General features: G+C 46.2%; 1 protein-coding gene across 1 annotated transcript in view; it reads left to right on the top strand.

The window, feature by feature from the left end:
- PAX9 (paired box 9) overlaps positions 1 to 15,981 on the top strand; it is a 46,698-nt gene that overhangs the window by 2,191 nt on the left and 28,526 nt on the right. The window contains 2 exon segments of the mRNA XM_061579135.1: positions 2,747 to 3,162; positions 3,164 to 3,407. Of these exon segments, the coding sequence (XP_061435119.1) occupies positions 2,747 to 3,162; positions 3,164 to 3,407 (660 nt within the window).

Below are 15,981 nucleotides of genomic sequence, written 5' to 3'. Positions count from 1 at the left end.
GGTGGGGTGGCCAGCACCACGCCCGACCGCCTTTGTCTCCCCAGTGGCGATGTTTACACACCGCGTTCAGATAATCGTCACTGGTGTTAGCCGTGAGCGGGAATCGAACTCGGGTCGCCAGGTTCATAGCGCAGCGCGCTAACCGCTACGCCACCACTCCCCACTGTATATATACACACACACACAAGGACAAAGACCGCACATAGCCCTAACTGACTGTTGGGGAAAGCACTGCTTGTTAGCACGCCGGCAAGGCACACGTGCGTATTTGGTAGCTCGCGATCCCGCTCGGCCGCCTTTGTCTCCCAAGTGGTCATGTTTACACGTCGCACCAAGAACTCATACGAGGCTGAGTCGAGTTAGGGGAGGATCAGGACCAGGTTCGGATAATTAATCGTCCCTGGTGTTGATCGAACTCGGGAAGCCGGGTTTGTAGCGCTGGGCACTAACCACTGCACTACGGCTCCCCACTACACACATATATATACATACACTCCACGGTGTGTGATTTAAATGCGAACGATCTTAATACAATAGCCTGCAACAGTATTTTCAAAGAATTGTATAAAATATATAATTTGGTAGAAATCCCTATAATATTGCTTGGGTGGTCAAGTGCCTTAGCGTGGGGTTACAATTTTTTGTAATAATAACACTTAATTTCTTTAAAAGTTTTAACAAGTGTGGATTTTACTTGCCTAATGGATGTGAATAAAACGGATACTATATAAATCTAAAACTCCTACGCGTATACGTTAACCAATCTGCATTAGTGCGAATACGCATGACAGCAGAATGTACGTTTATTTCAAATGTCGGGTTGTCTGTTGACCGATAATGAGAACGTGGCTTAAGATTTAGAGTTAGACTATCACAGTCATCGATAACACCGCATTAAATAGAATGTACGATAGGCGACGATTCGAGCAATGGGCCTTCTTCATATGGAGAGTTTGTATTTAGTTCATATACAGGGGCTTCGTATGACAAAAATAGTGATCGCGCAAATGTACCCAGTAATTTTCAAGAAAATAAAACCAATGCATTTGATCTTTATGTACCGTGAAGTTAATCTCTCTGCCATGAATAAGGTCCATTGACTGAAACGTCACTTGTTATAATGCAATGTTATTGACGAATCTGTTGAGATTTGTTAAAAATGCGATTCTTGACATTATTCAGAAGTTATCTTAAAATAAAAACATGCGATCCTTATTCCGGGCACCCCTAATAAAAATAATTAAATGCTTATAAATAGTATACAACAAAACAAGGTCCTCCAAAGTATGTTTATTTCGTAATTCATACCGGAAAATGTACTATTAAAAGACAAATACCCCCATAGAGCGTTTACCAGACTATCGGGGAAAGTGCTATTCGTGAGCTACTGTGAAGGCCGAAACAGCACACGAGGAGATGGGTAGCCACCTCCACGCCCTGCCACCTTTGTCTCCCCAGTAGCGATGCTTTAATATCGCACCAGGTACTCATTTGAGGATGCATAGACCGAGCACACTGCCCTACGAACCCGGCGCCCCGAGTTCGATTCCCGCTCACGACCAATAACAGTTGTGAATATTTTAACCGGTCCTGGGCCGCCCTTAGGTCGATTCGGCCTCAAATGAGTACCTGGTGCTGTGTGTAAACATCGCCACTAAGTGAGACAAAGGCGGCCGGGCGTGGTGCTGCTGGCCACCCACCCCCGTATTCCATTCCGGCCTTCATCGGGTGCTCGCTAACAGCACTTGCCCCAACAGTCTGCGAGGGCTATACGGGTGATCTTTGCCTTCGTCCTTGTTTAATGTTATGGTGTGGTGTAAATATATAGCCTACCGTCGAATGTGCGCCCGCATTAGCATCGAGGCACGCGAGCAGGCCAGCGAGTGGTGTTGTCGTTCACGATCAGATATTTCGCGTGAACACCCCAACACCCGACACCTTTAACAGCGGCCGGCTGGTGATGGCAGCAGCAGCGTGGACTTGGAGAGGTCCGGAGTGAACCTGATGGATGATTGCTAATGATGATGATGATGATGATTTCATTCTTTGTGTTATTTTAATACTTTCATTTTTGCGATGGCGACCCATGATGATTATTTAATTTTCACGATGGTTATATTTTATTGTGCTCATATTATAATGGGATAGGTTTAACGTCGCGATAAATGGAGACTTCTTTTTTTTGAAGATTTATTTTGTTCGATACAAATATTTTAACGTTGGTAAATTTGTTCAATATTTTTTTTCATAGTGAATATTATTATTGGTTATTATAATAATGATGATATAGTTTTCGAGTACGTATTTTACTGACAATTTTTAATGTTCGATTATGATTATTATTTTTTACTAATTATCATGACGATTTTATTTTTGACGAACGCATTAATTGTGATTTATGAATATGTATTATTGATCAATTCAACAATTTTGCTAAAAACAAATTACAGTTTTTTTAAAAATATCATAAACCAACCCAATAACTCTCGCCGCGCATCGCCATTATCACCACCACCATCATCACCACCATCGTCACCATCCTCTCCATCATAACCATCATCATCAACATCATCATCATCACCATCATCATCACCATCGTCACCACCACCATCCTCTCCATCATAACCATCATCATCACCATCACCACCACCGTCATCATCATCACCACTATCACCATCAACATCATAATCACCACCACCCTCACCACCATCACCACCACCACCACCATCATCACGCACGCACACAGACCAGTCGTTCGGCGAGGTGAACCAGCTGGGCGGCGTCTTCGTGAACGGGCGACCGCTGCCCAACGCCATCCGCCTGCGCATCGTCGAGATGGCGCAGCTGGGCATCAGGCCGTGCGACATCTCACGCCAGCTGCGCGTGTCCCACGGCTGCGTCTCAAAGATCCTGGCTCGCTACAACGAGACGGGCTCCATCCTGCCAGGAGCCATCGGCGGCAGCAAGCCGCGCGTCACCACCCCCAACGTGGTCAACCACATCCGCACGTACAAGCAGCGAGACCCGGGCATCTTCGCGTGGGAGATCCGCGACAAGCTGCTCGCCGACGGCGTCTGCGACAAGTACAACGTGCCCTCCGTGAGCTCCATCAGCCGCATCCTGCGCAACAAGATCGGCAACCTTGTCGCAGCCGCCCAACGCGGGCAGCTCCTCGCACTACGACGGCCCCAAGCAGCAGCAGGGGCAGTCGACCCCGTCGGGCGCCCTTCCGTACAATCACATTTACGCGTACCCGAGCGCCATGGCTCCCAAGGTGCCCAGCCCCGCCGCGATGCCCGGGGTAGGAGTCGGGGTCGGGATGGGCATGGGCTCCATGTGCATGCCCAGGGCATGGCCCTCGTCGCACTCGGTGAGCGACATCCTGGGATACCGGGCCGCCCTGCAAGGTGAGTCGCGCGCCGCGCCTGTTGCCCGCTGGGTAGCGTGGGCCACGTTCTCACTTCGTGGGACGCACGTGGCTGGTAGCCATGCAGCGGTGGTTATAGCTCATTGGGGGGTGGTGGTGGGGGGGCTAAGCAGAATATTTTTTTCTTGCAGATAAGATAGACAAAAGAGATGAATTGCATTGTTTAATGAAAAATAGCTTGTTATATTCATGAAGATTTAAATTTCAGCTGATATTTCATGCGCTGGCATTTCCTCCCCTCCCAAATGAATGGCGGGGCACCTTGAACTGATTGAGCCCCAAAATGTTTTGCTTCCTTTGCTCATCGCCCCGCTGGTGGGCAACTCCTCGCTATTTATCGACGTTCGCGTCACACTCTACGGCGTGCGAATTCTGTGTTTGATTCACTGACAAGTGGGAGCGTGGGGGGTGTATTTGTAAGCGATTATCGCGAAGTTTGGAACGATGCGAAACTCTAGGTTGGCTCTGCGCTATGAGTGAAACCGATTAAATCCTCCGCGCCGCGAGTTTGATCTGGTTCAAACTCAAAACACGTATTATTGTTCTGCTTAGAAAAGCGTAGACGCGACTATATTTGTGCCACATTTCAGCTTCCTAGAACCTTCTGGAAGATTATTAGTGTCCTTCAGTGGCCATCGTCTTTGTCTTCATTGCTCGCGATCGGTCCCAATCAGTCCGAGTTATCACCGCATAGGCCCCCCTATCAAATAATAAAGCCGTCATCTAGCAGTGGAGTCACACCCGGGCTGGAATGTCAATGCGTCCCTTCCTCTCTCAGACGAGCGCAGAGCCGCGAACGACGATGTCGTGTTCTGAACACGGAGGTGCCAGTCCCCTTCCTCCCCAACACGTCCGCTGTTAACTTCCCACCAAAGTGGTAGTAGGCCTGCTCATTTAGCGACCTTGAACGAGTGATGGTGATGATGATCATCATCACGATCATCATGGGCTTGAGTGTACTTATGACCGGAGGAATTCGTAAAGCGACGGCTGTGATTCGAGCGCTTTGACAACGTAGGCGGCCATTTATTAACGAAAGCACGTGTTGGTTCAATCACACGAGAGCCCCCTTGAGATGAACTCGAGCTCGCAAGCCACGATTGAATGAATACTCATCATACACACGAAGTTCGTTAGATAATACAGCACATAGTGTATCACGCATAGCAGGCACAGACAGGAACATTACGACGAAGAATTAGTGAAAGGCAAGTTCTATTTGTTGGACGCGTAATGAGAAAACGCGAGACTGAATATCGATGTGGATTTGGCTGATACAACGATGGGCACAACAAGGGAATCCGTGGCGACGGCGAATTCAGTTCCGCGAGCGATGTGAATAGTTTGACGAAACTGTGCGTCAGTATCTCACGCAAAGTGTTTTGAGTGAATACCACAGACAAGAGCGAGGTGGACGGAATGCCGTGGGTCGCAGTCGTTTTAGAAAGAATGCGTCTCACACGTACATGAGAGCGAGATGATGATATATTATTGCAATGCACACGGCAAATTAACTGAAACGTGTAAACATATATATATTATTTAAATCCATACCTCCAATATAATCCCTATTTCCCAAACATTTTTTTCGTGTGCAAATATTGTGGCCGCAACAATGTTGTTGGTGTTGTGTGTGGCTTTGGAAGAGCGGCGGGTTGGCTTACACACCCCCCCCCCCCCCCCAGTCACTGGGTATTTTACAAGTCTTTAACGTTGACCGTACACTCGCTGGAAAACTTTGGTTAATGCTTTTATGCACAGCGATTAAGGCGCGATTATAAAAACAAAAACTGGAATTAATAAACAAACGACCACTGGCTTCGTCTCTTCACTTAATACAAAGTTCTGCGCTGTTTATTTTTTGCTCATGGTCTAGGATCCTTCCGGACCAATGTTATTTTCCAGGAGCATTTGTTGTTAAGTATCAAAAACACATATTTACATATATCCTACAACGCCTTTTACGTTTCTTGATCTCATCGGTCGGGGACTTTGAAACTCCCCCCACCCCCCACAAATTTGTACCGCTGCTAAGCCTAACACGTCTCTCACATTTATATATGTGTGTATGTATGTCTAAAGAATATATACAACGCAAAACAACCTTTTGGTTTATGTAGCGGCTTAACTTGCGACGGGCATCTGACGCAAGCCGCTGTACGACGGGAAACAAGCGGGCCGCAGGTATTTATTGACTTTAAAGAGGGAACGAGTGGCAGAGGGTGCGAAGTCAGTGGAGAATAATGATCTTGACACGCATGTGGTTATTCAGTACGGACTACTTGTGTGTGTGGAACAATATGTACGTCGACTCAGTCTCCAATGAGTACCTGGTGTGGTGTGTAAACATCGCCACTAGGGAGACAAAGGCGGCCGGGCGTGGTGCTGGTCACCCCACCCCTACTTGTGTGCCGTGCCGGCCTTCATAGGTGCTCGATAACAGCGCTTGCCCCAACAGTCTGTTGAGGCTATACGGGGGGGGGATCTTTGTCTTTGTGTATATATGAACTCGTTCAGTGTTGCTTAGAAGTGGAACTTTAATAACGATAACAACAACAATGATAATATTAGCGATGTTGTTTTTTGTAAATATCTATCCCAGGGTTTCCCAAACGCCGGTCCGCGTGGCTCACCACCACCACCACCACGCGACGTTGACCATTGTACTCCACGTTACTATTAGCTCGGTCCACGCTGCACGCGCCCGATGGTTGTTAAACCCGGCCCACGTGACGCGCTAAGCCTTTAGCGCTATCCGCGTGCACGTGGAACGCGTGTGCACAGATTTTGATCTTATTTTGAATCGGCTCCATTAACGCAGACAACGCTAATTGCGTAGCGCACTGCGTGCAAGCTGCGCTGGACCGAGTTAACTTGTATTTGAATAGGGATGCAATTGGTGAACGCGGAAATACGTAACGTGGTGGTGAGCCGCAAAGGAATGGAGTTTGGGAAAACCCTGGCCTGTCCCATAGGTGTAATTTCTGTACACAATTGTTATATAAAGGTGCCGAATGTTAGCAGTGCATTTTTTAGATGGAGGTGGTCTCCTAAAGTCGGCATATTAAGCAATTTTACCATCAGTTCAAGCCGCTCTGCGTCATCTCGTTGTGATAATGCATGACCCATGCAGTCGGCTTAATTCCAGCAGTAACATTATAAACAACTTTCTTTAACTGGCCAAATTATAGTAAAAAAAAGGCTATGTGCGTGCGTTACCTGTGCGTAGGAATAATTCTTACGATGTGCGAATTTTGAGAGGGTATGTTTGATAAATAGTATAGTGAGTGTAATAATTGTAAAACATGCTAAATTAGTTTAGGAACAATCCTTGTTTTAAACAAAAGCAATGATATAGTCCGCGAAGTACACATTTAGGTAATGTATATATGATATACCGCTTATATTAATAGAATCAGTTTTCTATTTACGTCTTAATAAGTGATCGCTTAGGTACCCAATTATTAAATGTTGCGCGAATCGCTCTCCAAAAGTGACCGGCGGTGCGCTGAGAGCAGAAATACAACGGCGCATTTGTCCAACGCGTGACAACTTTATTTAATTGGCTGTGTCGGGTGGAGGAGGAGTGTACGACACACACACACACATTTGTAACTCGTACGATTCGACATTCGTAATATTTTCGTCGCGAAAACCTTGGCGTGTTAAATAGTGTAGTACAATATACTCACGAATAGTTACCCCGCCTTGTAACGATACACTTTAGTTTCGTTCTAGCGTACGCCTATTGTTCACATATATAAATGAAGCGTGGGTTACTTTATTGTGGTGGCCCAAGTCGTAAAGCAATGATCCATCGGCGGCAATTTAATATATCACGCTTATAAATTACAGTTGTATTGCTGTTAACGTTAAGTAAAATTGTAAACTCTTACAATCAAAGAATTTTTTTTACGAGGTTAGAAAATGTGACGGTGGTGATACGGCGCTTTTTAGTAGGTCTTCCGTATCATTAAAACATCTAACTGCCTCTTTATACGGGTATAATTGTGGACTCGTTAAACATGATTTTATATGAACGGTAAATATACCAAGTACATACGTAGATAAACATTGTATAATTTACGTGGATCGTTTTGCATGGCCACTATATATTGGTATGTATATATGTATATCCGAGCTTTTCTGGTTGGTAGGTTTAAAAAAACACACACACATGTGAATTGCATGGACAAAAGCTCTCAGCCTAATCCAAACCACCAACCCAAAATAACTGCAAGTGTGACCATGTTTGTACATTTAGAACCACCGTCTCAATGGGTTGAGAAAATGTGGCCATCCCAACAGCAGTGAAAGAAAAGACTCAACTATCGACCAGCTTCATCGTAACTAGAAATCATCAGCACAGAGCACCATCCCGACAAGAAACAGGCAGCGGTGAAACAAAGACACAACTTTCGACCAGTTTTTTCCCCCGCATTACAACTCAGACGCGCAGTGCAGTCATCGTTTACATATTTCAATGATTGACCTCTTCCCTTGCGGGAGTATGCTTGGGGAATCACCAAAGCTCAAATTCTAGATATACAGTCCACGTTAAACACCACGCAACATGATTCCTACGAGAGCAGCTTAAATTTCGATTTCAAGCTTTCGTGACTGCAGGGATTCATCTTCTTGGTTCTTTCGGTAAAAGTCACGTAGAAGGGAAATAATAAAATAATAAAAATAAAAAATAATAAAATTTCGATTTCAAGCTTTCGTGACTGCAGGGATTCATCTTCTTGGTTCTTTCGGTAAAGTCACGTAGAAGGGAAATAATAAAATAATAGAATGTTTAATTTTGTATAATTTTATTATTTCCCTTCTACGTGACTTTACCGAAAGAACCAAGAAGAGAGCAGTTTAGTTTGTGCCGGTTTCGTGGGTGAATATACCAACAATTAGAACGTCACAGACAGTGTCCATGGAGAAGACATAACGAGACATGAGTTTAAGCGATGGTGATGAAGCTTCAAAGACAAATATGCCCCTTGTACTTAAATAACAGACTGCTGGGACACGTGTTGTAGCGAGCCGACACGGCACACGAGGGTGGCCAGCAACCACGCTCGGCCGCCTTTGTCTCCCCAGTGCTGACGTTTTACACATCTGAGTCGACCTCAGGGATGCCGGCCCAGGATCGGTTCAAATATTCGCCTCTTTTTTTTGTTTTATCCGTGAGCAGCAAACGAACCCGGGTCGCCGGTTCCGATGCGCAGTATTGCGTGGGTACGTTGAACCTCGTTCGCACCACCGTACGTTGCCAAACGTGCTAATCGAAGGTGCGGGGGGAGGAAAATGAACGTCTCCTTTCGTACGGCTGCCGATGTAGTCACGTGGTGAAGCCCAGCCGAGCGTCTTCGTTGTGATGTCTCCTTCGGATCTGTGGATCGGGGCATTGAGTCGTTGTACGTTGCATGCAAACAAACTGAAGACGGCCAGCAAACTAAGCACGGCTTCCCACAAGCGAACCACACACCCTCCCCATAGCCGCGGGAGTACGACGTTTGTATCGTTGGAGAGTGAACCCTGGAAGCCTGTGCACGAGCCGACATGGCGGGTACAAGTTGACAGCGAACTTTTACAGGCGTGTCGAACTCTACCTATTCCTAACGACGGTTATCCTTTTGCCAAAATAAGATAAATGATTTTTTTATTTAAAGTTTTCGTGACTGCAGGGATTCATATTCTTGGTTCTTTCGGTAAAGTCACGTAGAAGGGAAATAATAAAATAATATAAATATAAAACAATAAAAATTCTCACGTTTCGACTGCAACACAGGCAATCATCATCAGGCGTGAAATCCACAACACCTGTTGATGATTGCTTGTGTTGCAGGCGAAACGTCGTGAGAATTTTATTGTTTAATATTTTCATTTTATTATTTCCCTTCTACGTGACTTTACCGAAAGAACCAAGAATAAGATAAATAATGTTACATTCCCGTATTTTACTCTCCACATGAAAGAATATACGACTTAAACATATATGTATGCAATTATATACCGTATATATATTACAAAACCCTCCGGTGGCACGGTAACTTGGGAGTGCATCTTGTCAGCAGCATTGGTTGAATAGACGCAACACAATTTGGACCCATGGAGAGATTCGGCGTCTCGTCAGACAGAGGCAGGCGTGCTTTTGTTGGCCCAACACAAGTCCACTGTGCTATGCATGCCGGTTGAACATTTTTCGATTTAAAGCTTTCGTGACTGCAGGGATTTATCTTCTTGGTTCTTTCGGTATATTCACGTAGAAGGGAAATAATAAAATAATTAAAATAAAACATAATAAAATACAATTCTCACGACGTTTCGGCCACAACGCAAGCAGCCGTCCTCAGGTGAAGAACATGTCTGTCGGAAAGACAGACGCATTGGCTGAGAATTGTATTTTATTATGTTAAATTTTTATTATTTTATTATTTCCCTTCTACGTGACTTTACCGAAAGAACCAAGAAGATAGGTTGAACATCTTTCGCACCGTACGTGGACCTGTTTCAACAACTCAGTGTCTCATCATCATCATCAGCTGCAGCAGCAGCCGTCGGGCATGCTTTGCTTCAGCCAATGCTGGTTGAATTGCTCGATATTTGTCGGTGAAAAAAACACACCACGTAGGATAATCATAACTAAAAGACGGGAAACGAGAATGTTGCATTTTAAACGAGTCTGACTTTTTTCTTATTCAAAGCTTTCGTGACTGCAGGGATTCATATTCTTGGTTCTTTCGGTAAAGTCACGTAGAAGGGAAATCCACCTGATGACGATTGCTTGTGTTCCAGTCGAAACGTCGTGAGAATTTTTATTGTTTTATATTTATATTATTTTATTATTTCCCTTCTACGTGACTTTACCGAAAGAACCAAGAATACGAGTCTGACTTTGTGGGACCGTACGAGGAATGAACGCCACACGCACAAGGTGATTGCTAGGAGGCGACAAGTGCGAAGTGCTTAACACCTGTGATAAAGAGCTTCATAGCTCATCGGATTCCTCCAGTGTTAATACACGTTCTGATTCCCATTACGCCTCGCCCGTCACAGCACATTTGTCCATACTGCATTCGTAAGGTGCGTGGACCGATTGATAATAATATTATCAATAATATCAATATCAATTAATAACAATATTAGTATTATCATTGGGCTACTCTTTTTTTTATTTCCAGCCTGCACGCACATTTTCAGTGTGAGCAGTTACTGACCATTTGGCAATTTCTGATTATCATATCCTATGAAGAAGGGGCCATTGTCCGAAACGTCAGCTGTTTTATATATATATTTTTATTTTTAAGAGGTCACGGTGTTGTTTGGCGAATATGTTAAGTTGTTGTTTGTGCACAACTGGAAATCCAGGGGCAGCGCCGAATAATTTGTAAAGTTTTGAAGACGGCGTAGGAGTTCATCTTCTTGGTTCTTTCGGTAAAGTCACGTAGAATGGAAATAATAAAATAAAAAAAATAAAACACAGACTCTGTCCCCTCGACAGACCTGTTCTCCACCTGAGGACGGCTACTTGCATTGTGGCCGAAACGTCGTGAGAATAATTTTATTATGTTTAATTTTTATTATTTTATTATTTCCATTCTACGTAACTTTACCGAAAGAACCAAGAAGATGATTCCCTACAGACACGAAAGCTTTAAATCGAAAGGCGTAGGAGTTGTTTTAGCCTCAGGAGTTCCGAGTGCTCATCGCTTCTGACATTATAACCACCGTCTGGGGTTAAATAGGCATGGAAACCAATCGTTGTGCATTACTTTCACAAGCTAATATGTATTTCACTGTCGTTGTGTCTCGTTAAATATACGTGTGAAATATATATTTTGCTCATTTATATATTCTTTTCTAATATATACATATCTCTATATTAATTACGAATCCATATATTTACACACACACACTTAATAGACGATGTTCGTTTCAGAACAGTAAAGTCGCGCATATTACGCACCACATTTAAAGCGATGTGCATCTGTGCACTACCAGCACTGTGGACCCTGGCCGTAAAAGTTCGATCCCCTGCTCCGGCTAACATCAGTAGCGAGGAGTGATAAATGAACGTATGACTGGACGTCTCTCCACTGACAAAGCGTGGTTCACTGTGATCAACAAAACAAACAAAAAAACCAACCGAACGTGGCCGCCGATAGGGCGCGGACAACAACAAGGCCTTATCGTCCAGCAGTGGATTAGACATCGCAACTTACATCGTGTGCCCCGCGTTGTGCGTGCGCCTGTGCACACAGAGTCGCGACAATTCGCCGACTTTCACGAGACACCCCCTCCACCTTTGTTTGTGACGAGCGCATCGGACGCCAACACGCGCACGTGCGCGCGCGTTACCTTCTGCCGCACGCTCCGTTGTGCAAATACAGCGCCCCAACAAGTCAACATGATAGCGCACGGCTACAATTCACGTTGTGCGCTGTCGCCGCCTCGCTTCGCTACAACGGACTACGAAGTTTGTTTTTCAGGTTCGGCCCTTTGTCGCCATCTCCTCGCTGCTCGATGGAGTTCCACGTACGGTTGTCGGTTCGTTCTGGGCATTGTTTGAGCGCCTCTCCACGTGGAGCGGTGGCGCAAGTGGTTAGCGCGGCGACCCGAGGTCGATTCCATCCCACGATCAACAGCAGTCACGAATATCTGCGACGGTGTTGGGCCTCCCCCTAAGTCGACTCGGCCTCAAACGAGTACCCGATGCGGTGTGCAAACATCAGTTTTGGGGGAAAGCCGGCCGGGTGTGGCGTTAGCCACCAAAGCCCCTCGTGTGCCGTGCCGGCCTTCATAGGCGCTGTTTGCGAATACATCACTTACCCCAACAGTCTGTTAAGGCAATACGGGGGGTCATTGTCGTTTTTCTTTGACCATACTTCACCATGCTGGTCAGTGCTGGTTTGGGGGAAACGCAACTCAGATACGACTCGCCACTGACGCCAGGAATCGAGCTCGGATTGCCGGCTTCACCAAACTCGGACTGCGCTCTAAAATAACTCCGCGGTCAACCGAGTCAATCGTGCGACACTCACCTCCATCAGCAGCATCCTGCACGAGTGGTGGGAAATTCCACATTCGCGTGACGGGCGGGAGGGACGGTCAGTCTACAGGACAAAGAATCAACCGTGGCTTTTCTATCGTATCGGCACCCCGTGGGGAAATGAAGGAATGAGCCCGAGTCCCTGACCGGGAATTGAACCCGAAATCTCATGCCGAGTTGCGAGTCAAGAGCGCCGACCACAGCGCCACACGGCCAGGGTCACTCTGGAGCGGTGGCGCAGTGGTTAGCGCACTCCACCAGGAAGCTAGCGACCTAAATCCGATTCTCGGCCATGGATAGCAATCGGCGATATCTGAACCGGTTGTGGGATCATGCCCCTGCCGCCCCCCGCCCTCTCACCCCGTCTCCCTCCTTCGCCAATCCCCACTGGCCACCGTGGTGAAGTATGGTCAAACAATCCCCTCCGTTAAGCAGCATGGGAATGCCTTAATTAATCGGCGCATTGTGACATGAGCCAGCACGCTTCTGCAACGTCTCAATTGTGAGCGAGGCAGCGTGAGCAGCTTTGCGCCGCTGTTGCCTTATTAAGCATCACTGCGAAGGCCTTCATCCAGCAGCGGAGTGGCGGAGAGGGCGTTGAGACACGCGGCTGCTCCGGTCGCCTCCATCGCGACGCATCGACAGCCACGTGCTCCAGCGAGCACGTGCATCACCCAGCGCAATCTTCTCCAGTCCGTTGAGTAAACGTGATTCATCAAACGCTTGCGCCGCTCGAGCTGGATCTACTGCATTGTGTACAGACGCGCCTTGCGTATGGACACGGGGCTGTCGGCAATGTGCTGTGTGGACGGAGAGATTCAACGCGCTGAGCGCTGGACGCGAATAAGTAACCAGAACGCGACACGCACACGCAACAAAAAAACCGAGCGCAACGCATCGATAGCGTGCCTTGTGGGGAGCACAAAGCCAGCTAAAAAAAAACCGAAGTCGGTAATTGGCATTTCATAAATGGTCTTCTTCCTCAGGGAGAGAGATGAAACAGTAACTCATGGTAGAGATAAACATCTTAAAAGTAGTGGGGGGGATTTCATGCAGATCTCTGTCGGGGGGAAAAAAAACCAGAATAAAATTGCGCACAGCTTTGGATTCATCAGTCCGATTCTGGAGCAGAGGAAGGAGCGGACGTTCCACTTTGAGACGTAAAACTCTGCCCTCCCCCCAGCGTGCAGCGGGGAGAGAAAGATCCCGCACCAGGGCTGTAAATACATTTTATGAATAATAATGAATAATTGTTATTATATCTGTTATATATTAATATTATTGATGCGGTGTGTGTTCTATGTTGCTGCTAAGCCCTGCGTCTTTGCCGTTGACAGTGATTGTTTAATTGCAATGGCAAATGTTAGAAGAGAGGGGAAACGTACAGGGGCATGTGGTGTGTAAACATTTCTTATGGTTAAACATAGAATAACACACACACACACACGGGCCTGTCCAAGAGAAACATAGTTCAGCGATTTAATCTGAAACATTCTAATTTATTAAAACTACCGCTCTTCCGTTCTCAGTAACTTATATGCGCGTGAACCACAGACCCGTTGCTTATCCGTCTGTGAATAACCTAATACCGCAACTACCATAGTCACACCATGGATTAATAGGATTAACCCTATTAATTTACAGCCATTTTCCATTGCGTTGCTGTGAACACCCCCTCGCCGCGACTTAGGAATTTGTTTCGACCATACTTCACCACGCTGGTTCAATGCGTTCTCGTGAAGGTGTGTGTGGGGGGGGGATAGGACAGAATGGGATATAACTCACTCCCGACTGGTGTTAGCCGTGGATATGAATCTAAAACGTCTATGCAAGCGAGTTCAGAGCGCAGTGCGCTAACTGCTGCGCCACCGCTCCACTGATCCACCCCCCCCCCCCCCCCCCAGATTGCTCTCCTTGGCTGCCGTGTGTGCTTTGGAGGAAACGTTTATTTTCATTGAGAGCTTCTGCATTGACAACATTGCCAATGGCTGTCAAAGCACGCACTTATAGTCGGTTATCGCAAGCCTCGTATTGTACCTGCGCTAAGATAATGAACTGGATAACCTATGTGTTTTTTTATATATATTATAATTATGCACGGCAAATTTTAGGAATCGCTCAAATCAATTGTAATCATAGGCACGAGAAGCCGGGGAAACACGGCTCATCGGTTTAGGCGAGTCATTTGAACAATAGCATGCGACTGACTGGGAGTCGGTATGTAAAGCGAGGTAAATCTCACGGTGGGAGAGAGAGAGAGAGATAAGTGGGAAGGCAGGCCATGCTCATCGAGAACTTGCGAAAGAGGCCCGCGGCTCACAGAGAGAATGCGCCCCGAGTGAAAAATTAACACAATTGCCGGCGCATGCCAACTGCTCATACACGCACTCTTACAGCGCAGCACATGCACGTGCCATTCGTAATTTGGCAAATACGTAGGACGCACTCGCACATGCTGTGTAGGCTTTACTAGACAAAGGAAAGTAACACAAAACATATTGAATTCCTTATTTCCGTGGCTGCTTTGGCCGAGGGTTTGAGATTAAACGACCGACATTGTGCATTTGCCAATTTCAAATTAAAGACGCCGCGCTTGCCAAACTCTCCTGCAGAATTTTACTTAAGCCAAACCCGCTCGCCTCCCTCCCCCACCACCTCTTATCTAGTCTCGCCCTCGTGAGCGTCACAGAGACGTGGCGCCTCTCGCAACTCTACCCATAGCGCCACAGACAACCAGCCACGGCGTAGGATGCAGATATGGGCCCATGGGATTTTGTTTGTTTGTTTTAGTTCTGAAGCAACTACGACTTAATTCGTTTCGGGTATATCATCATGTACCTTCGTTGCTGGCCCCCTTTGGCGTTTTTTGGCCTCGGTGCATGTTGGTTAATAAACACGCGTTCTAAACATACCCCGCGTAGACTAAATTGGCGCAGTCCAACTCATCAATTATCCCACATGTGGTTACTCTTCTTCCGATGTGGGTCGTTCCATTTGGCTCGTAGGGGTGCTGTCCCTGACTACTGATAGACGGCAAGAGGAGTGGTGGGGGGGGGGGGGGTGAGATTTCCCGTGTACTGGTGGCGGTCGTATTTGTAGATCTCTCGTTTTACACCAAGACGAGTATGTTCTCGCAGCGAAATATTTGTTGTGTATAAATAGAAGCCGACAGAACACGCCTGCGTATATATATCAACGACGATGCAGCTTTGGTTAAAACAACGCGTGGTCGTTTGGAGGTGGAACAGCTGATTAAAATCGATTAGCAATATGAGCTATATTGAGCATTACTGAATGAAAATACGAACAAAAATTACGTTTTAGGCAATGCGCATCACCACCATCATCATAATCGACTAGAGCAGTGGTTCTTTCTAGATTTGAAGCTTTCGTGACTGCAAAGATTCATACTCTTAGTTTTTTCGGTAAAGTCACGTAGGTAAATTTTTTTATTAAAATTAATACAAATAATAAAAAATCACGACGTGGTTCTTTACTGCAGCCCTGC

Source organism: Lethenteron reissneri, chromosome 8 (assembly GCF_015708825.2).
Source record: "Lethenteron reissneri isolate LAM-NWPU_2019-01 chromosome 8, ASM1570882v1, whole genome shotgun sequence".
NCBI lineage: Eukaryota > Metazoa > Chordata > Hyperoartia > Petromyzontiformes > Petromyzontidae > Lethenteron > Lethenteron reissneri.
The sequence above is the reverse complement of the archived record's forward strand: the minus strand, read 5'-3'. Positions and strand labels throughout refer to the sequence as shown.